The sequence below is a fragment of the Pogona vitticeps genome, chromosome 3 (assembly GCF_051106095.1).
Source record: "Pogona vitticeps strain Pit_001003342236 chromosome 3, PviZW2.1, whole genome shotgun sequence".
NCBI lineage: Eukaryota > Metazoa > Chordata > Lepidosauria > Squamata > Agamidae > Pogona > Pogona vitticeps.
In genome coordinates this window covers 91,234,829-91,256,990 of record NC_135785.1, presented here as the reverse complement: position 1 = coordinate 91,256,990, position 22,162 = coordinate 91,234,829, and the positions used below count along the sequence as shown (strand labels likewise).

The following is a 22,162-nucleotide window of genomic DNA, read 5'->3' as shown; positions in this document are numbered from 1 at the left end:
ATTTCTTACAAGCTCTTCCACCTACAGTGAAATATCCATGTTCTGTAATGGTGCCTTCCACATTCTAACACTGAAATATAAGAGGCTACAATGTGACTTTTTTTCTTCCATTGCAACAAAATTCTCGTTTGTACCTATAATGTCAGCTACTTTTTCTGGTGGCTGGGGTGGAGAAGCCAGCTTATTAAGCACCGCCATCATCCCCTTTGGAGTTCCAATGGGAACAATATGGGGCAGTGTAGCAAATGGTTTTAGCTATACAATGCAGTGAGAACTACAAGTAGGTATGTATGTGTAAAAAGAAGGAGGAATTAAGTATATTCATAGTGATACAATTAATCCATATGCCCTATGCTGGAGCAGGAAATCAAGCAGGAAGAGAATTACAGGAAGACAGAAAAAGTGGAGCCCCAAAAAGAACTTGAATTATTCAAATGAATAGGCATGAACAAAAATGCTGAGGTACATGGAAGGACGTGGCAACTATATTGCCTGGCAGTTCAGAGGAAAGAAAACGAAGGGCATTATTGCTCTGCTGAAGCTTTGGTCTACCCAGTGTCTTCCTGCTATGATGCCTACCCAGTCAGACACTATACTAGTCAGACAGGAGGGCACAACAAAACAGCACTGCCTACTTTATGACAGAACCTGGGAGGCAGAGGTGACCCATCAGGCTTTCTAAGACATGGAGAACATCAAGGCTTTCTTACATAGCCCAAGCAATGGAGCTGGAGAAGTCTGTAGAGCACAGGTGTCAAAAGCAAGGCCCGCGGGCCATATCCGGCCCCCCAGACCTCGACTGATGGCCCGCGGAGCCGCCGCCAGCCTTGCAGCCTCCCCCCCCCTTTTTTTTCAATGAATTTACTCCGTGCCTGCACGGAGTAAATTCATTGAAAAAATGGCTCAAGTTAACAAGGCTACGTCCTCCTTCCGATTGGCTGTGGCGCTGTCACTCCTTTCCTCTCCCTCCGCCCCCCGCTCCCCCTCCCTCCCTCCCTCCCGTGCCTGTTCTTCGCTCGCTCTCGGCCTGAGGCGAGAGCCGTTCCCAAGGCCGCGCGAGGAGGGGGCTCCGCGCCGCCTCTGTCGCCCCCGAGGGGAAGGGAAGGGAAGGGGAGCGGTGGGAGTTCCTGGCCAGGCTCCGAAGCGGAGGGAGGAGATGCTGGGGGAACATGGGAGGCAGCGGCCAGCGCGGCCCTGAGGAGAGGGAGAGAAGAGGGAACGCGGAGCGATGCGCCGGCCCGGTTGGGTAACGTCGGAGGCGGCCATTCGACCCAGCCGCGGAGAGAAGGGAGGGAGGGCTGGCTGGTTGCTCCCTTCCCTTCCCTTCCCTGACGTTCCGTTCTCTCTTGCTCGATTGGAATGCCTGAGGATTTGAAAGGACCGAAGAATGCGTTTTTTTTGCGAGATCCAAGCAGAGTTGCATATACTAAATAACTCTCTCTCTCTCTCTCTCTCTCTCTCTCTCACACACACACACACACACACACACACACACACACACACACACACACACACACACACACACACACACACACACACACAGAGAGACCCCGGCACTTTCCCTTCCTTCACACACACATACGCATTCTCTTCCTTCCTGTAACTCTCTCTCTCTCTTTCTGTCTCACACACACAGAACCCGGCACTTTCTCTTCCTTCACACACACACACACAAACACACACGTTCTCTTCCTTCCTGTATCTCTCTCACACACAGAAACACACACACACACAGAGACCCCGGCACTTTCTCTTCCTTCTCTCTCTCTCTCTCTCTCACACACACACACACACACACACACACACACACACACACACACACACACACACGGTCTCTTCCTGTATCTCTCTTTCTCACACACACACACACACAGGCATTTTCTCTTCCTTCACACACACACACACACACACACACACACACACACACACACACACACACACACACACACACGTTCTCTTCCTGTATCTCTCTTTCTCACACACACACACACAGAGGCACTTTCTCTTCCTTCACACACACACACACACTTTCTCTTCCTTCCTTTTCCCACCAAGTCGGATGGGGTCCTTGCAAGGCCATCAGTACAGATACAACCGGCCCTTTGATGGGGACCAAACTGCTGATGCGGCCCCCGATGAATTTGAGTTTGACACCCCTGCTGTAGAGGAAGTATTTCTTCTTCTGTTTATTATTAAGTCAGCTGATTTAATCTTAACATGTTACCCACACAGTGGCTGAAATCCAGTAACAGGAAATGATGCTGCATAAGCCCAATTATGTCATTAGCTGTATTTTGTTAATTAAAAGTTTCTTATTCCCCACCCAGCCACTGCCAAGAGTCCTAGGCTTCCCTGTGATCCATATTTGTTAATCCTTTTAAAGTTATCAGCTAGTAATCCTTTTGCCAGTCAGGGAGCATAATTTCTCCACTGGCACAGCATTCAGTGCAATCTCTGCATACCCTGGAGACTGCCCTGTTCATTTGCACAAGCGGTTTGTGAATCCTGACACACACACACACCTCAAGCACAAGAGGCAGCGAAAGAGATCCTTCATGCAGAAAGGGTCATTTTGCACAAGGTTTGGAACAAAAGGATTCTGGGCTATTTATTTATTATTTCCACAAGCACGCTTCATGACATTTACTGCCAACACACAGTGGTGAAACTATATCCCACAAAGCTATTTAATGAGTTTGGAAGAATTTTGTGAAATGGTTCTGCTGGTGCTGGAAATACCGAGCCCACTCTCATAAAACTACAATTTCCAGAATCCTTTTGAGCCGGCTGTACTTCCAAAATGTTTTTGAAAAATGTGGCACAACTACAGTCTTTGTTGCAGCAGTTGCAGACCTCACTCCACTGAATACCTCACTTAATTTTTTGCATGCCAATTTATTTACTGCAGAAATAGGGTGTGAGATAAGTACTGATGGAGCCACTGAGAAGCCATCCTAGTTGGTTGGCTTATGAAATTAAGCTTATGAAATGTTTTCCTGGCAGCAATAGGACATTACCTGGTTCTGAGAAAGAGCTGCCTAAGGACAGCTCACAGCTGTGAGGCAACTGGGTTTAGCAGAATACAAAAAAGGCAGAAGAACAAAGCAAACAGTGCCAGAATGTGCGCTGTTCACAAATTCCACCTTAAAAAAACTTGCTATGTTCCAGCACAAATTAATGCATTTGTGATACATCTACAACCATGTGTGAAAACTCATTCTCATCTCTGACACTTGTGTTGACACCATACAGGTGCTCAATGCAGAATCTGTACCGTTATTTTTAAAAAGTAACACATTAACACAAGTCTGCCTTTCCAGGGGTGGGGTGACACGTTGCTCATTATTTAAAGAGTGCCACATTGCTAACACTTTTTTTCCTATTTGAAAGTATGCCAAACAAAGTAACTAAAATTCCCCCAAATTATCTTTTACAAGTAGCAAAAAAGGTTGCATTTTTAAAAAGTAATCTTACCAGCTATTCTATTTCTTTACCAAAAATAAAATGGTGCCCTTCTTATCCCCCAAAGTAATGTGTTATAGGTAGTGCCAGTACTTGTAATATGCTGCTTTGAAGTTCTAGTTTTGTGCTACATCATCATCATTTTTTTAAAAAAAGCAAACTTGACAATCCTGACTTTAGAAAGTAACTTCTTTGAAAGAATTTCAATCAAACACTTCCTGTGCCTGTTTGGAGATAACATTATTTCATATAAAACACATTTACATCTCCTAGTCATTGTTGCTTAGTTTATACAATGATTTCATATGCAACAAATGTTACACTGAGGATTAACTTTCTTTTCTGTCAACACAAGTCACCACAACTTAACTAAAATGCATAAATTGGGGTTTACTTTTGCTATTACAGTGTAAGCTTCAGAATACAGAAATGGAAGTAATCTTCATATAGTGCATAATTAAAATGATTATTAAACTGTAATCCTGCCCCAAAACTTGGATAGCTTCAGAAAGGGACTGGATAAATACAAGGAGGATACGATTACTGTATTATCATTAGCATCATCACCATTATCTTAGAACTGCAGAGGTGGATGGGACCCTATGGATCATCAAGTCCAGCCCTTGTCAAAAAGGCACAATGGGGAATCAAACTCCCCAAATCTTGGCTCCAAAGCCAGATGCCTAAATCATTGAGCTGTCCATCAGTTCTTCAATGGCTATTAACCATGCTGCCTATCTACTACCCTCAAAGATCACAAGTCTCATGGCTTATTAACATCAGTTGCTGGAAAAACAGAAAATGACAACTACCCTCACATCCCAGTTGTAGGTTTCGGACATAGACATCTGCTTAGCTCCGTGAGAAGCAGGACACCGGACCACATGGATGACACAAGCCATTGTTTTAGTCCTCCAGCTATGCCCAGCATCCTAGTGAACTCACCTTGGTGGGAACTGCAAAACATTCAGGTTCCATCCTCTAGATATCAGTAGATTTGACAACCGATATATGTCAAATATGTCAGACCCCAAAGCAAGAACCGATACTTCAGGTTTCCCAAAGAGGAAGATGTTGTCAATTTCCCGCAGCCTTAAAAAGATAAAAGGTTTGGAAATATGTTTCATCCTTTCTCTTTATAGTGGCAAAAGGCAGAATGTGCATGGACCCTAAATACATTTATTTCTGACAATGGGTAGATCAGGACTTCCCCCTAGGAAGAAGGGAAAAAAAACTGCTACAAAGATCCAAGATGGTGAACAAACATACAGGTTCAGAATTCATACTGCATTGGTTCTTTCTGAAGAAAAGGGAGAATGGAGTCTTCCATAATTCAGTGGTGGCCAATTTGGGGCACTATGATGTGCTGTAAATGCAGCCTTCTGAGGTAATACAATTCCAGTGTTGACTGTAGAAGACATTAGGGTATCATTCTGCTACTAATCTTATCTCCTAAATCCCAATCCAATACTCTGACCACTACACCACACCAGCTTTTTACTTCCTCATAACATATTTTTGTACTTTTGTTTATTGTTCTGAAAGGGACAGTCCTGGGACAGGAAAGGGAAGAATTTAACAGGACAAAAGTTGAAATCTGCTACATACCCTGATTCCAGGAACCGTGCTGTTGAAATTATTTTCCGAGTGGCCTCGACATAACCATCTTCTCCCATGTGTATCATTGTGGCCCAACAGGCTGCAATAAGTCCACCAGGCCTGGAACCAGCTATGGTAGGGGAGGCATAGATCCCTCCTTGCCAATCAGGAGCAATAAAGAACTGGTACTGGCGATATTTCGTGTCCCTGTACAATATCACAGAGGAGCCCTTTGGAGCGTAGCCGTACTGCAAAGGAGGAGGAAGGCATTGGAGCTGCAGGATCAACATAGTTGTTTGTATCAACCCCTTCCACCCCCCAAGTCCTGTGAAGGATGAATTTGACCGATGGGTTCAAACCTCATCAACTGGGAGCCACTAGGCAGAACTGCCAAATGACTAATTCCACACTCAAAGACTGAAACATCACATTGGTTACAGAGCCTTCAAACTGTTGATGTTCAGAATTTCTCTTTCAAAGAGAGAATGTGTATCAAATTCACAGATGTCAACTTGCTCAAAGGATGGAAGATCACATACACTCCCCAGTGCCAAACAATCTAACCTCTGAAAGAGAATGCAAGCAGTGTTTCTATTCATGCCCATTCCCTTCCTTCTTGTACTATTAGTTTCATGGGAAAATCTACTATGAACTACCTATCTTTATCCTTATACACTGATCCTAAACATGTTCATTCCGAATCTGTTCCCAGCCATTTCCCTGATGTCCGCTTTGAAGTACACAGGTTGAGGATTATAGTTTTCTCAATGCCAATCACAATATCTGGGGTTGCAGGTTTAATTATAACACCATGTACTGTTTCCATATTTTACAGAGAATTAGCACAAAGAGATCTTGCCTGGAAGCAGAATTAAAGAAAGCGACATATCTGGTCCAGCTTAGAGAGTGCATAAATTCAAAGTGCCAAACAGATTTGTTTCAACTCACCTTGTGGGTATCTGCAGAAATGCTTGTGACACCCTTCACTTGGAAATCAAACGGGTGTTGGAGAGGGAACCCTGCTTTCTCCATAAAGACGGTAAGAAAGCCTCCTAGACAGGCATCAACGTGGAAGGGAATATTGTATTTCACTGCCAGCTATGTCAAGAGAAGAAATAAACTTGTTTAATTTCTTAAGCTAAATCAAAGCACCACTTGCAGAGTCTGAGTTTCAAACCATCAAACATACTTTGGATTTCATCTGTGGAAACATCCAAGCATTCTCCCATAAAAACAATCCATCAATGTTTTTTGAAATCCATCATCTCTAACTGTGGGCTACAAGTGAAGAAGTTCCACCCAAGTTGGTCATGCTTTTTACATCTTTTTCTCTGTAAATTCTAAACACTCATGCACTAAAATATTATTGAGGTCAACTAGAAGTTGTACGTCAATAATGGGCTGCTTCAAGTCCAGAACAGGCTTATAAGAAAATATTCAAGGATTTCCCTTCTTTTGTTGGCAAAGTCCAGACCACTCCTTCTGCAACCTAATGTACGGATTTCCCAGATACAATAGTCCAGCTAGAGGACACTTAAACTAGCATGGAACATCAGAAACTTCCTTATGCCAAGCTGAACTGAATTAGTTTGTTCTGCCTTGTCTGCAAAAGGGATGGGAACAAAAATGGAGAATGTCAGATTCTCCACCACAACACTTATGGGCCAAGTGACATTAAAAACAAACACTGAAAGCAGTAAAGTTTGGGCAGTTGTCTCTCTTCTGACCAGAAGTGGGTAACAACAGGAATTTCTCCACCATCACCCTGCCTTTCCCTGACCTACAGGGGGACGGGCTGGGGGAAGGGGTGGAGGAACAGATGACCCAGGATTCTCCACAAGATGGATTCTACCTCTCTGTGGGCCACCCTTCTCCCTCACACTCCACTCTACACCCCAGGTCTACACTGACAGGCACAGCCTCTAGGGCTTCTGCAGCGCTCCTTGGAGATGAAATAGATCCAGTCCAGGACTTCTTCCAGGCTATCGCCTAATGACATCCATGCCTTGGGCAGGACCAATCTGACATGACAATTAAGGCCTCTCAAATTCCTAGATCAGTGCCAGAGAATGACAGCAGGAGGAGGTGAGAATACATTTAACGTATACATCTGTGCGCCCAAACAGAAACCTGCATATCTTTTCGAAATTTATTTCTAAGAGACAATCATAAATTATAACATTCTTTGTTCTGCGTTGGGCACAGAACGCCCTACCATAGCTGGTTCCAGGCCTCATTGGCTCAACTGCAACCCTATGGGGGCATAACGATTTTGGCAGGGAGTTAGTCAACACAGGATTCCCAGTATGTTATAGTGCAGGGGTCCCCAATCTTTTCAGAACTGCGGACTGGTTGGGGGGGTGGCCTGTGCGCGGGGGGGCAGGAGCACCCCCGTGCTCACAGGTGGGTGTGACACATTCGCGGATGGGCATGGCACATTCTTGGATGGGTGTGGCATGCTCGTGCGCATGGGCGTGGCACGCTTGCAGGTGAGTGGGGCACGTGAGTGCACCACGCCCACCCACAAACGCGTCACGCCCACCTGCGAATGCAACTGCTCAGCCACGCATGTGCGTGACGGCACCACACCCACCATGCAAGGGGGGGCAGAAGATCTGTCTCCGCGGCCCGGTCCTGCAAAGTCCATGGACCGGCACCAGGTCATGGACCGGGAGTTGGGGACCCTTGTTGTAGTTGATAGTGACTGACTAGGGCCCTGAAGAACAACGTTCAAATCCCTGCTTGGCCATGGAAACTTACTGGGGGAGTGGAACTGGGAAAACTACTCCTTAAATATCCCACTTACCTTGAAAGTCCTATTAGGGTCCCTATAAGTTGGTTCTGACTTGAGGGCACAGAACACAAGAGTCAAAACCCAAATCACAGCAAGAACAAACAGTTCCAATGTACAAAACCGTCTTTCCCCAATAAAGACTGTAATTACTTTTTTTTTCAACTCAGAAATCTTCCCTTGTGTAGACAAGGCAAATTAACACAGAACTCCGCATTTTCTTCTTAAGGCCACATATTTATTGAATATCTGCTGCAGTACAAGAGATGAGACTGTGTCCATATTCCTGGGCTGTCCTTTTATAGGCTACAGAAGGAGCTAAAAACCTTGTGTGCTTACAGAGCTTTCCTTCTTGCAACCAACAACGAGGATCTCAAAAATATGTGCTCTCCAGGACTGCAAGCCAAGTGTTTATAATTACTTGAGTAAACTTCATAAGGGGGAAAAACCAAGAAAGTTACCTTTGCTACCTCCTCAACTGGATCCATAACCCCATGTGGAAACTGGGGTGCTGAGCAGACCAACATAGCTGTGTTTTTAGAAATGGCCCTCTTCATTGCCTAGAAAATGTAAGAGAAAATTACTGGGTACTCAAGATTTTCTGCATCTCAGTCTTCAGAACTCAAAAGGATTTTTTAAAGACACTGCTGAAAATTATTTTCTAACCACTTATTTTCTTGTTGTCAAAATGACGTTCCATAATTATATCCACTATTTGATTACTGCTAGATGTCTGCAAAACACAAGAATGGGTACCTTAACATCCACTTGCATCGTTTTGGTCAAGGGAATGTGCACAATCTTCATCCCAAAATAATGGGCAGCCTTATCAAACGCCGCATGTGCACTTTGGGGAACCAACCTGGGAAGGAAAACAGAAAGCAGTCCATTTCAGAAAATGATCTGTGGGTGCCTCTAATGAATGAATGAATGAATGAATGAATGAATGAATGAATGAATGAATGAATGTATGTATGTATGTATGTATGTATGTATGTATGTATGTATGTATGTATGTACAGTATGTATGTACAGTATGTATGTACAGTATGTATGTATGTATGTATGTATGTATGTATGTATGTATGTATGTATGTATGTATGTATCTTATATGCTGCCCACACTACCCAATGGTCTCTGGGCAGCTTACAACAATTAAAATACAGAAAAAAAGATAAAACAATTAAAATACAATTAAAATATATACTCTAAAAATTGCCATCAGGACCCACAGTTGATACTATTTCAATTAAAAGCCTTCTGGAATAGGAAGGTTTTGATCTGGCACCAAAACATCATTAACGTCGGCGCCAGACGAATCTCCTTCGGGATGGTGTTCCATAGTCTGGGGGCAGCTGCCAAAAAGGCCCTTTTTATACACACATATTATACAGTGGGGTCTTGACTTGAGAACTTAATCCGTATTGGAAGGCGGTTCTCAATTCAAAAAGTCTGTAGGTCAAGTCTCCATTGACCTACAGTGCATTGAAAACCGATTAATCCCGTAACAGGCCGTTTTTGTACCATTTTGGGTTTTTTCTGGTCTGTAAGTCAAATCTAAGTCTGCAAGTCAAACCTAAATTTTGCAGCTAGAGAAGTCTGTAACTCAAAAAGTCTGTAAGTCAAGCCGTCTGTAAGTCAAGGGTCCACTGTACACACATATCATGCCATCCTGCTATCGCTTCCTCTTTCCTGTACAAAATTAAATGGGGAAAAAACTAAAACAAAACATGGCCCTAAAAAAAAAATTATGTTCACCCAGTGAACTATCTTTTAAGTTTTATTTGTTACATTTATATCTCAGCTTTCTTCTTAAGAATTTAAGGCAACATCGGTGCCCCCCTCCTGTCTGGTTTTTCACAAAACCAAAAACAGTGATGAATGATTTCTAGCCGAGAGAGTGACATGCCCAACATAACATAGCTTCATGTTCACCCAGTGGTCAAGTAAGGGTTTCTTGAACTCTACCATAAGGGAGGGGTGTGTGTGTCCATGGTAAAATGAGCCAGTGTATTCAATCCTTCCTTTAACCCCATTAGCAGCACAGCAAAGGAATAACTGCTATCCAGATCTCTCTGCAGATGCCAAACAGGAATTTTGACTTCTTCCCATGTAATTTCTGCATCTTGCATGAAAGGCAGCTTTTTTAACACAGGGGCACCATCAAAAGGGAGATGCCTCTAAGTGTTAGAGTACATCCAGAGGAGCATCCAGCATTTTCTTTTTCTTTTTAATCTCAGCCACTCAGTCTTGAGTTGCTTGAAAAAGGACAACAACCACCTGTTACAAAGATTTAAACGAACAGAAAATAAATGCATCCAGTACCACCCAAAATGTATCTCTGTCCTTGTCCTGTTCTACAACTCAAAACAGTAGATAAACAGAAAATAAAATAAAATAACACAGCACAACAAAACATGCAGCTTATAAAATATCCAGTAGAGGGCAGTGGCTGAAATCTGTGTTAAAATAGTAGAACTATCAGTAATATTAAAGCATGCACCATTAAAAGATTCTATCTCAACGTTGTTTCTCCATTGAGTAACATGTGAAAAGTATATTTGTTCCTAAATTATACACACATATCACGATACAATTAGGGGTCCTGCAATCGCTTGTGAATATAATCAAGTGACTATATCTTTGGTGGCTACAGAAGAATTCAACTAACTAAAATAAGAAGCTGACTGAACTTTGTTTCAAATGCTACACTATTATCGCTAAAAATAAAGTTTAAAACAAAGGGAAGTTTGTTCTAAAGAACTTCTTTTTATTCAGAAGAACTCTGGACCTAGGCTTTTTAAGACAGTAGTCCTCAAGCTGAGAGACAAATCAGTTTGGGGTAGGGAAGAGGGTATTCATAGTAATTCTTAATGCTAAAAACCTAGATTCTTCAGCATGATATATAGTAAGCAGTTTTCTGGATCCTAACTATGCCCATTAATATTCAGGCTTGTACAACAGTGTACAACAGACAGCTTTTGTTCCCATATCCTTCAGCATATGTCTTGTCTCTGCAACAGGACAGGTGGTAACTGGACACGGGCGAAAAGGAAAGGTAACATGGCCCCACTGAGGCTTGTTATTAATCATGGGAGGGCGGTTGCAATTTATATACAGACAGGAAAAGGGGTGGCAGGTATCATGGTACAAATGAGTCTCCTCCACGCACACACTAGAGACTGACTGCTCACAATGTAACCCTCTTCATCTTAGCACAGACATGTGGACATCTGAAAGTTTTACTTTCCTTTTAGATAAACTTCAGTTCAGGGTGTTGTCTGAACCCTAAACTGTAGCTCATTTGAACTATAATTTGTTGGGGCAAACCCACCTCTTGCTCAACATACAGTTTGATGTTGGATTGTTTCAGGCAAGCCATGGTTGACACAAACCAAGATCTGCCAGCTTCAAGTGTCATGCAAGCTGCAGCTCATAAAACATGGAACCCATGTTTATGACACAGCCTTGTTAGAGTGCAAGTGGGAAGACATTACAGTAGTTATGGAACTGGCCAGGCTTGTTTCTCCCACATCAAACCCTTGTGACATACATGTACAACCAGTAAAAATGTGAGCGAGCAAGACAAGAGGTACGTACATTTCTGGGCAGTTGATCCCCTTCTCATATGCCATGCTTCTGTAGGCTTTGCAGGCCAGCAAGATGCTTTCAGTCCCACCAGAGGTCATCTGTCGAGCAGAAATGAAAAAAACATACATACTCTTGAATGGCTGCATAAGAATGCAGAAATATACAAGCAAGTTAGTTTTGGCCACTACTTCTCAGAAACCTCTGATCTGAAAAAGCAAATAAGCAGGCCAGCTGTTTTAGAAGACTCTACAGACTGAAGTTGGTATGTGTGGGCATGTGCACACATGAGCTGACATGCCAGCACTGGCAACCTGCTGCACTCCAGATACTTTTGGACTGCCATCAGTCCTAGCCAGTCAACCCAATGGTCAATAGTGAAGGGAGGTGAAGTACAACAATATCTGGAGGGCTACAGGTTGCCCACCCGATATTATCAATAGTTACGCCCTGCCAGGTTGATTCCAATTTACAATTATCCTCTTAGGGTTTTCTACTCAGGAATGGATTGCTGGTCTCTTCTTCTAGGGACGTTGTGAGGCCATGAAACTTGCCTAAAGCAATGGTCCCCAACCTTGGGCCTCCAGATGTTCTCAGACTTCAACTCCCAGAAGCCTTCACCACCACCTCTGCTGGCCAGGATTTCTGGGAGTTGAAGTCCAAGAACATCTGGAGGCCCAAGGTTGGGGACCACTGGCCTAAAGGATGTAACCCCACCAATTTGCATGCATTCTGAGTGATCTGGACCAATCCCTCTCATAGGAGGCACAATAGAATTTTTGAGTTCCTGGACTCAGCTCCACATCCAGGCACTCCCACCCAAAAAAAACTATGCCAGCTCTGGACAGATGCACAGGATAAAACACACCCTCCAGGATTAAAGTGTCACAGCAATCCCAGAACGAGTCTAAGCAGATGTCATTTTCAGTCCTTAAAGGCAAGAAAAGTTCCAAAGCAACATCTACATGCCATGGATCACTTGCACAACAGATAGAAAAGGGCTCTTAGTTGTCTCATCATGAGAAAACTATAAAAACTTTTTTAAAAGTTTCTGCTTCTTTTCTTCTCACGATCTATGTGGTTCCTGATTTTTGGAAAAGTTTTCTAATAAAGAGAAATTGAGAAGCTGTTGCAAGACCAATTTCTATCCAGTCAAGAATCAGCTGTTTTACATTTCAGGAACAAACTTGTTAGTTCTCAGAAACACACAGGAATATTACAGTAAACTGAGAAAGACAGGCTGAGCTTTATTTGAATAGTCAAATTGGGTATTTGTTAAGGAACAAATGGCCTGACATTATGGATCCAAGCAAATGCTTCTATTTTTTCATTAGAAATTCTCCAGAGTTTGACTGTAACTAGCTACAAACAACGTGGTGACTTGGGACTAGTTTTTTTTTGAGGTTATTGTGGATATAGCTGAATTATGTTTCAAAACTAACACAACAAGTAATTACATACTTACTTTTAATATATTGTTATGTCCCATCAAGTCAGAACTGACCCTAACAGGGCTTTCAAAGTGAGATATTTTAGTGGCTTTACTAGTTTCACACTCCCAGTTTGTTTCCATGGCTAAATGAGGATTTAAACCCAGGCCTCCTGAGTTCTAGTCCGTTACTCTGTCCACTACCCCACACTGGGTATCTACTTCTGATATAGTAGATACCCAGTGTGGGGTAATGAATTATACTTGACAATATTTTCTAGTTATTTTAAAGCATTTTACAAGCATATTGATAGGCACTTTGCATGTTTTATGCAATTCTCTTATCAGTTCTAAGTGGCATGGCATGGATTGCATTGTTCCGTAATCAGTATGTTGAAGATACAGTATCAAAATTGGCTACTAGGCAGTGGTCCCCAACCTTGGGCCTCCAGATGTTCTTGGACTTCAACTCCCAGAAATCCTGGCCAGCAGAGGTGGTGGTGAAGGCTTCTGGGAGCTGTAGTCTAAGAACATCTGGAGGGCCAAGATTGGACACCACTGTACTAGAGGGTATGGGTATTTCCCAGTACTTTACTATGAATGTGGCAGGTTGTTTTATTGATATTAAATAAGTAAAGAACAAGTTCCTTCAATATATATATATACTATAATAATGTTACAAGTTTTGAGTTTGGGCCACCTAGTGCAGATACAAACTGTACAGCTGAAAGGGCAGAGGTTTGTACAGTCGTGCCCCGCTTTACGATTACCCCACATTACGACAAATCCGCTTCACGACGACGTTTTTGCGAATGCTAAATAGGGTTTTTTTTTGCTTTGTGATGATCGGTTCCCTGCTTCGGGAACCGATTTTTCGCAAAACGATTGTTTTTAACAGCTGATCGGCAGTTTCAAAATGGCCACCGGGTAATTAAAATGGCTCCCCGCTGTGTTTAGGGACGGATTCCTCGCTATACAGGCACTGAAAATGGCTTCCGTATGGAGGATCTTCGCTCAACAGTTTTCAATGCGTTTCAATTGGCTTTTTATTTTCGCTTTATGACGTTTTCGCTTAACAGCAATTTTCCTGGAACAGATTATCGCCGTAAAGCGAGGCACCACTGTATTATAAAACGTGACTATTGAGACTACTGAGAAATTAAGAACAGCAGAAAAGTGTATGAGAGAGAAATCCCTTGCTTAAGATTCCTCTGTCAAACTCAGCTGGGTTTCTCATACATTTGGCCATGTCAACTTCTAAGCAACAGTGTGGGCACAATTCTAAGTAAAGCAAATCACAGAACAGGAGTCCCTTACAGGATTCAATCAACCTCTTCTTTCATATTTGTACTTCACATCAGCCTATAGTGTTGGGTCCTGTTTTCTAGTACAGACCATCCTTCATTTGCCATTATATGAATCACTGTCATGGGACATTCCCTCTGGCTTTGACAACATACTGTGCTGCTGAGCTACATCAGGTGACTCACCAGCAGCTGACAAGCTTTCAGACACTGTGTGTCAGCTCCTTTTAACCCACCAGCAAGAGGACAGCTTAGGATAGGACAAGCAAAATACAAGACAGGCGCTGTTTAGTGGTAGTGCTCTTACACTGTGCATCAAAACGAAAGCCATTGTGCATCTCAAGGATGAGAGGCTATGGCCCTTCAGTTGCTGATGAACTATTGCTCACAGGCAGATGACAATCGGAGTTTAACATCTGGAGAGTCACTTGTTCCCTAGGTGGGTTTAATATGCAATCTCAAGAAACACATTACTTTAAGCGACAATATCCCTTGTCCTCCCCTTGTATATCCGCCACATTCCAACAGTAACTGGAAAGAAAATAATGCTAGAGCACAAAACAATCCTACTGTTCATCATTCCCTCACTGTCTTTCCAGACTGCAAAGGTCTGTGGTGATAATTCCAACCCCCATCAAATCATTCTGCAAGTTTCCAATTCATGAAGTATAATAACTCCTTTATCATTCTGGTACAAACATATTTTGATACAAACTGCTACTAAAGTAATATGTTCATTTGCAATTCTAACAGTCCCGTTGATCCAAAATCCTAAACCCACAGGCAGATAACATCTTTCTTAGGATCAGCTATAAACATATAGAACTATGCAAGCTTTCACATCCTTATATTTCCAGAACAGGGGACCCCCACCATGCTTTCTTCTCTGCCAGATGGCCTGCATACCCATCAATGACTCATCAAACCTGCAAACTCCACATTGGAACTTAGTATGTTTGCAGATCTCAATGACTTACTACATCTTTGAACTTCCATGCTCCTCTTCCCACCCCCCCTTTTTTTAACATTTAGGCTGCTAAAGTGCTCTAGGAAACTTAAATCATGTGGTTATTATAGGTCCTCTTAATAAGGGTATTGTCACCTTTGGAATCTGGATTTGTTCTAATATATTTCCTGATGAACCTTCAACAGTGGCTACTCCTGTATAACTTTCAAGAACCACCGGCCCAGTGCATTAAATGAGTCAAAATTATTTGGAGACTACATGTTATGGCAGTTGAGCGAGACAGATAACAATTTCACTTGCTACTGTTCATTTGTTTAGTTCAGTGATTCCCAAAGGTAGGTGACCCAAATGTTCTTGGACTGCAACTCCCAGAAACCCCAGCAAACACAGCTGGTGTCAAAGACTTCTGGGAATTACAGTCCAAAAACACCTGGGCTACCCAAGGTTAGGAACCACGGTTTAGCTAATACACTAAATAAATTTTCTTCAGTGGCTACTATTTTTTTTCTTTTCCTTTTTAATAAAATGCATAAAATCCTATCAAGGCATTGGATAGATTTCTGTGTATAGAGAAAACCTAGGTACTTATTTCTGGTGCCCCTGACAGTTTTCGCAAACTACTGGGTTTTGAAGCAAGAAGATGTGTGTGGAGATGGTGACAGTGAAAATGGCGTGCATGTAGCATGAAGATGTAACCCTTCCTAAAAGGCACAGCCGCAGGGAAGGGCTGCATGCCAGGAAGTGGCGAGAACAGTCTTGAGTGAGCTCAATCGCTTCTCTCACGCCTCTGTCTTCCTTGGGTTTCCTCATCTCAAGGTGGAAAGCAATGGAGAGTAGGGAGACTACCGGAGAAAAAGGACAGGGGCAGCTGGGAAGCTAAAGCTCTATCGTCAGCTATTTAAGTAGTTTGCTTCTGGTCAGAAATAGTCCACTTAAAAATTTAAATTGTTTTTAAATGATGTCAAGTGAAATTATGTGGACTTTAAACATTCCTGAAGGCATTGCACAGGAAGCGGCAAACAGGTTGTGCCACATGCATGTAAAGGAGGACCAGAGTTATAATTTTGGCATTATAATACACCTAAGGTCATGAATCAGGCATGTTTTTTAAGGTTCAAAACACACCTGTGCTGTGTTTAAACAAAGAGGGCCATGGCCTTGAAACTCATCAAGGTTAAATGGTGGAACACCTACCAAGCCATTCAAAAAACAGAACATGGGGCTTGCTCTCTCCATGTATTATCAGTCTACCCTAAAACAAGGACACTCAAAATTCTGAAAGTACAAATTATAACAAATACGGGTGCCAGAGGAAGCATTCAATTCACAAACACTGTAACCATTTAAAAAATAACTGCAATGGCAAGTGAACCTTTTTTTTTCTCCATCACTTCAGACCAGAATGACCTGGACAGCCATTACCTACAGCCAAAGGACAGGCCAAAAAACCCAGCACTGATGTGTAACTCCAAAAATAAAGGATGCACTGCTTGTGAGTCCCCTTTATGGAGATTTCAGAGAAACAGCATTTCAACTGGTTGTTGTGGGTTTTTCAGGCTCTTTGGCCATGTTCTGAAGGTTGTTCTTCCTAACATTTCGCCAGTCTCTGTGGCCGGCATCTTCAGAGGACAGGAGTAGCTCTCTGTACTCTGGTGCAGTTTGTTTGGGAGTTGAGTATTTATAGCTGTTGGATCAGCTTTTGTCCTTTTTGGAGATGAGTGATTATGGTGATCAGTGTGTTTTTGTTGTGTGTGTATTGTTGTGATAAGGAAGAGAGATTATCTGTCACTGTGATTGATAGTTGTCCTTAGCTGGTCTTTTGTGTGTAGGGATCACTGGTCCTTGTGGCTGGGTAGTTCATTGACCTTTTGCAGATCCCAGTCTTGAAAGCCTTCAGGAATACATAATTTAAATTGTTTTAAATCAAATCCATTCTTTGCATACGCACTCATGCAAAGCATTACTCTAAGTGTTTGCAAATGCAGCCTTCAAAACTTAGACTGGTTCTAATTTGCTTTGGAGATGAGTGAAGAAGATGGGTACAATTGCCAGTAACAGATCTTTTAATATAAACATGAATTTCCAGATGCTGCAAAGTACTGTACATATATACTTATTACAGCTAACAGAGAGATATACAGGCAGGACCACATTGTGAGAGTATGCTGTGTAACTTACCGTTCCACAAGAGCTGGGCCCACCATGGAAGAGAGAACAAGCCATTCTTACTACCTCTGCTTCCATCTTCCTCAAACCTGGGAATACATCTGGATGAAGAGGATTAGTCCATGCAAACTCCTCATAAACCTTACAGGAGGGGAAAAAACAGATGATTAAAATTAGGATTCCATTGCACTATGTTAGTGTCTGAACAGCTCACATAACCTTTACACACAGGAGACTGTTGCCTAATTTCCCTTCTACTAGGAATGTCTGAGTTACTAAAAGTCATCTGAGGGCATCCTATAGACCTCTTCTATATTTATTTTTTCTAGAACACTGTTCAGATCCTAACCTAATGCCCCAACTGCTAACTTTGCACAAACAGATTACTGCTCATGCAACAGACATTCTCCTTCGCCTCCTCTCTCCTGCAGTCCATCATACAGCCCAACCTACTACACAGAGTTCCCACGGCTGATTTTGAAGGTGGCTGGAATGGAGCACAGAACAGAAATCCACCTTCTCTTCACTCCACCCATGGAACGGGAAATGGTGAACGGGATAAACCCATCAGACCTTGCTGTTGGTTGCAATAAAATAAAAGGGATTAACAGGACTATACTGGGCCATGTTTTGTAAACCAAACAGAGTGAAACAGAGCACTCCTCTTTTGAAAATGGTATTTATTTCTTTTTCTTTTTTTTTCCTCTCCCTAAAATTTCTCTCTTCTTCGAAGGAAAACTTTTGGCTGGTTTGACCACATTTGCTGCCCACCACAGATAGATAGTGGGATACAATGATAAATACAGTATTTGAAAAAAACATTTCTAACTGAAGAATGATATATACATTCCAGGAACAGGCACGAAGAAACCAAGGGCTAAAACCAATGTTAGAGCAACCCCATTTAGAGGCAGACCCACTGAAATTGAGTATACCTGTAAACCTGGTTTTGACAGGTATACACTTATTTCTTTCCATGTCTGAGCAAAATTCATGTTGTGTGTTCCCATGACCATCACCTTTCCAGTAGTGTAAAAAACTATCTGCCTGCCTGATTCATACCCGCTTGCAGATTTTCTTCCCAGCTAAAAATGATAAGCAGAGTCCTGCCTAATCGGACTATCTAGTACAACATTCTGCTGCACAGTAACCAGCCAGGTGCCTGTGAAAAGCCCATAGACACTTGCTTCCCCTTTCACGTTCTCACCATCCTCACCCTGACCTCCCCACCCCAACCTGGCCTGAACCATCACTCTGAAGTATTAAAATACACAAAGTGAGTATGAAAAGTTCAGAAACACATTTTATAATGACTTTATACTTTTTTTAAAAAAGAGAGAAGGTCTGATTGGGTCAATTTGCATTGCAGAAGCAAATGAGGATGCTTAATCCTCTCTCCCCCTGCTGTTTCTCCTCCAGGCCTAAAGACAGAATAGAGATCTGCCACCCCATGGCAAACAGCATGCTTATCCCTGCAAGCATGCATGAAGAAATCCACGGTTCAGGGAACCTCTTATCAGAGGGGAACTTAAATCCAGGAACAGAAAACTGGTCTGTGGGATGTCTTGTACCAAAACGTCTACACAGGAAGACACACCTGTTGTTCTAGTTATGCTTCTGCGTTTTTGCAAATATCATCCGGATTCTTCTAGGACAAACAAAGGCACAATTTGCATTTCCAGGGCCCCAGAAGGATGCATGTTCAGGCCAAATGTTAGAATACTTCATTTTTCTAGGTCAGAACTAGAGAATCGGGACCCTTCTACATAATGTTGGACTACAACTCCCACCAACCCTCACCACTGGCCATGCTGTTGGAGGCTGATGGGAGTCTGAATCTAACACTATTGGGAAGGCCACCATTTCTCCACCTCCAATCTAAATTACACTCAGACCCCTACTCTATCCTACCAGGGATCCCCATTTTACAGGAACCTTCATTTTAACCATCTTTATGTGTAACATTGTGTGCCTGCTGTCAAGTCAGAACCTATTGACCCTAATAGGGCTCCCAAAGTGAGAGAGATATTTAAGGAATGGTTTTAGCAATTCCATACTCCCATTAAGCTTCCATGGCTGAGTGGAGATAGTTAAATACCCAGTGTGGTATTTAACTATCGTATCCTAACCTTATTCTAAGAGAGAATAAAATAGGTGGTGAGTTTCTCGTTTCACTGGGGGCAGGTGGAGTGGTGGCTGCCATTTTTGGCAGCAGTTCTTCTTCCCAGGACACACCGCATTATAGACCATTGTTCCCACCTGGGACTTAAATCAGCCAAGGGGAATAGTTCACATGTGGTAGCATTTTCCAAGGCAGACCAGTCAACTGTTTGCTGGTCATTCCAAAGATCTCTTTTGTTCTTGAGCTTCTTCCACCCACCTTGTGTTGTTTGGGGGGAGTTGCTGCACATGTGGGAAACAAGCGGGTACTGGAAAGCAGGCGGTTCATCCACAATGAGTTGGAATATTTTATTTAGAATCATGTCACAGCTTTGTTGGGGGTGTTTTGGAAGCATGTGGACAGAAGCAAGTGATTGTGGTTGGGGCACCGTGGGTGAGGGACGACCTCCATGGTTGAGGCCCTTTAATGGGGCAGGGTGGTCGCGTGCATGCCCAGCTCAGGAGCTTTTGCATGCCTCCACTCCTTGGGGGCAGGCAGAGCCACACTGTGGCCTACCCCCATGTGGTTAAACCTATATTTATCTCCTTGGTCTGCATCAGACATTAGGTGGGATGGGTGATGAGAATCCATCCCCTATGCTAGCGCCAGGGGCTACTGGCTGTTGTAATCAATGAAGTTGTGGCCAAATTTTATACAAAAATAGGTTTTGTATAAGTGGTTATCTGCACTCCAGACCACAATTGGGCTCTCTGATAACTCGACCTCTGGTTAAATGAATGGACGGGAAACGGTATATGACCTAAATTGAATAGATGGGCAGGTCCAATAACAAAGTGGCTAGTTTATGTTGCAGCATCATGTAAAGAATGAAAACGCAAAGAGTGAAAATGCTAACCATTCAGTATCCCTACTTCAGGATGCTCTTCTCTAGAACAGAATCCAGAATCTCCCCTAGAATCAAATATAGATTCCAGATACCTTCCCCATATAATTATATGCTTGCACTACCCCGTTTCCCCGAAAATAAGCTCTAACGTGAAAATAAACCGTAGTATGATTTTTCAGGATGCTCGTAATATAAGCCCTACCCCAAATAGATGACATGACTGTAAAATAAAACATCCCCTGAAAATAAGCCCTAATGCGTTTTTTGGAGCAAAAATTACTATAAGACCCTGTCTTATTTTCAGGGAAACGCGGTATAAGTCTCAATACAACACCATGTATTTTCAGGACATAATCACAGTGATCATCAAACTTATCTCTTTCAAACAGAAAGAACTATGACCTAAGCAGATATCTTTTTTAACCTCTAACACAGATAATACAAGAGCTTTGAACAACTACTGCAAGAAGGAAAATAACACAAAGTTGAGTAACGTACTGGTATTTTCATAGCTCATGAGGGGACACCAAATGGTGATTTGCTGAGACTGAGTTTAAGAAGAACATCTTAGTGTGAATTGCAAGCAGAGTGAGTTGCTTGTATCTTCCAAGCAAAATTTAGTTGAAAAGAAGGCGCGAAAACATAAGAGGTGGTGCAGACTGGTATCACAAATGAGGGCAGGGGAAACAGAGAAATAGAACAAAACCACCCATATAGAAATATACATGACAGAAAAGGGCATTCCACTTGTTCCTGAGAATAATGGGAAGGAAAAGAGTATGGAGATGGAAAAGGGCTGGTGAAGAAAACAAACAATAACCACATGCCAGCTCACCAGCTTCTCAATATAAAGCTTTTCCTCCAAAGTGCTTAAGAAGATTTTATAGGAGGGCAGTTATGCCAACATTTTGAGACAGGACAGGGAAAATCCCAGGCACCTAGAAATAAGAAATATTTTACCAACTTTGCTAGGTCTTTAGGTAAGAATAGCCATCCCACATGGTTATATATTCTCCCTCAGTAAGGAACAAAGGAATGGAACAACTATCTAGGGGCTACTATATTATAGTACTGGCCAAGAATGTTCACCCTTGTCATCATTCTCAGTTCTAACTACACTCGATACACAACTGCAGCAGTTTGATACAAGTTTAACCGTCATGGCTCCATTACAGTATATGGAAATCTGATGAGATACCTAGAATTTTCTACTGCAATGTTTTGAACATCTGCAAAGAATTTTAAGTACCCCCACCAAAAAAAGAAACCGGGATTGTATGCAATGGCACATTAAAGCACATACAATAGGTCACCTATCACCACTATAGCTATTCAGGTTTACACACACAAATGTATGTAGCTTTCATGGCTACCATGACAAGAGTCTAGTCATTATGTTTTAACCTGTAAAGGCCTTTGAAGACATTTGTACCTAAAATCAGCCTAAAAGTATAAACATAAACAAACAGCTGTGTTTGTAATAAAGCTTAAGATTTATATAAGTAACCGAGGCCACGTGCATTGAACTGCTCATAGAGGTGCTCAAAACAGCAAACTGTAAAGTGGTGTCCTCTGACCTACACCTTTCCCCAGGTAAGTGACCAATTTCTCCAGCTACTTATCTACAAAGACACTGTAGGACTACTGTCTTCAAGCAGTGGCCAATGCACTCCCTGATCTTTTCAGAGGAATTTCTTCCTTGTGCCATGATGACTATACCCAGAGAACCCGTGCTGTGAAGCCAGGATCACAATCCAGCCAGTATACAGACTGGTCTGTAAATGGAAAGGAGCAACAATGCAAAGCCTGTGAAAAACTTGAAACTTCTGCTGCTCCCTAAAAGACAA

At 42.5% G+C, this 22,162-nt stretch overlaps 1 protein-coding gene and 1 long non-coding RNA gene across 2 annotated transcripts in view; both read right to left on the bottom strand.

The window, feature by feature from the left end:
• Positions 1 to 22,162, bottom strand: part of SGPL1 (sphingosine-1-phosphate lyase 1) — a 52,059-nt gene that overhangs the window by 4,063 nt on the left and 25,834 nt on the right. The window contains exons 6-12 of the mRNA XM_020783116.3: positions 17,320 to 17,448; positions 11,454 to 11,542; positions 8,609 to 8,714; positions 8,314 to 8,412; positions 6,010 to 6,159; positions 5,071 to 5,309; positions 4,408 to 4,554 (exon numbers count right to left, since the gene is read on the bottom strand). Of these exons, the coding sequence (XP_020638775.3) occupies positions 4,408 to 4,554; positions 5,071 to 5,309; positions 6,010 to 6,159; positions 8,314 to 8,412; positions 8,609 to 8,714; positions 11,454 to 11,542; positions 17,320 to 17,448 (959 nt within the window). The remainder of the gene's footprint in view (positions 1 to 4,407; positions 4,555 to 5,070; positions 5,310 to 6,009; positions 6,160 to 8,313; positions 8,413 to 8,608; positions 8,715 to 11,453; positions 11,543 to 17,319; positions 17,449 to 22,162) is intronic.
• Positions 1,700 to 2,012, bottom strand: LOC144588437 (uncharacterized). Its single transcript, XR_013544009.1, has 2 exons — positions 1,918 to 2,012; positions 1,700 to 1,756 (listed from the first exon to the last, which is right to left on the bottom strand). It is a non-coding gene; the product is annotated as an uncharacterized LOC144588437 (long non-coding RNA).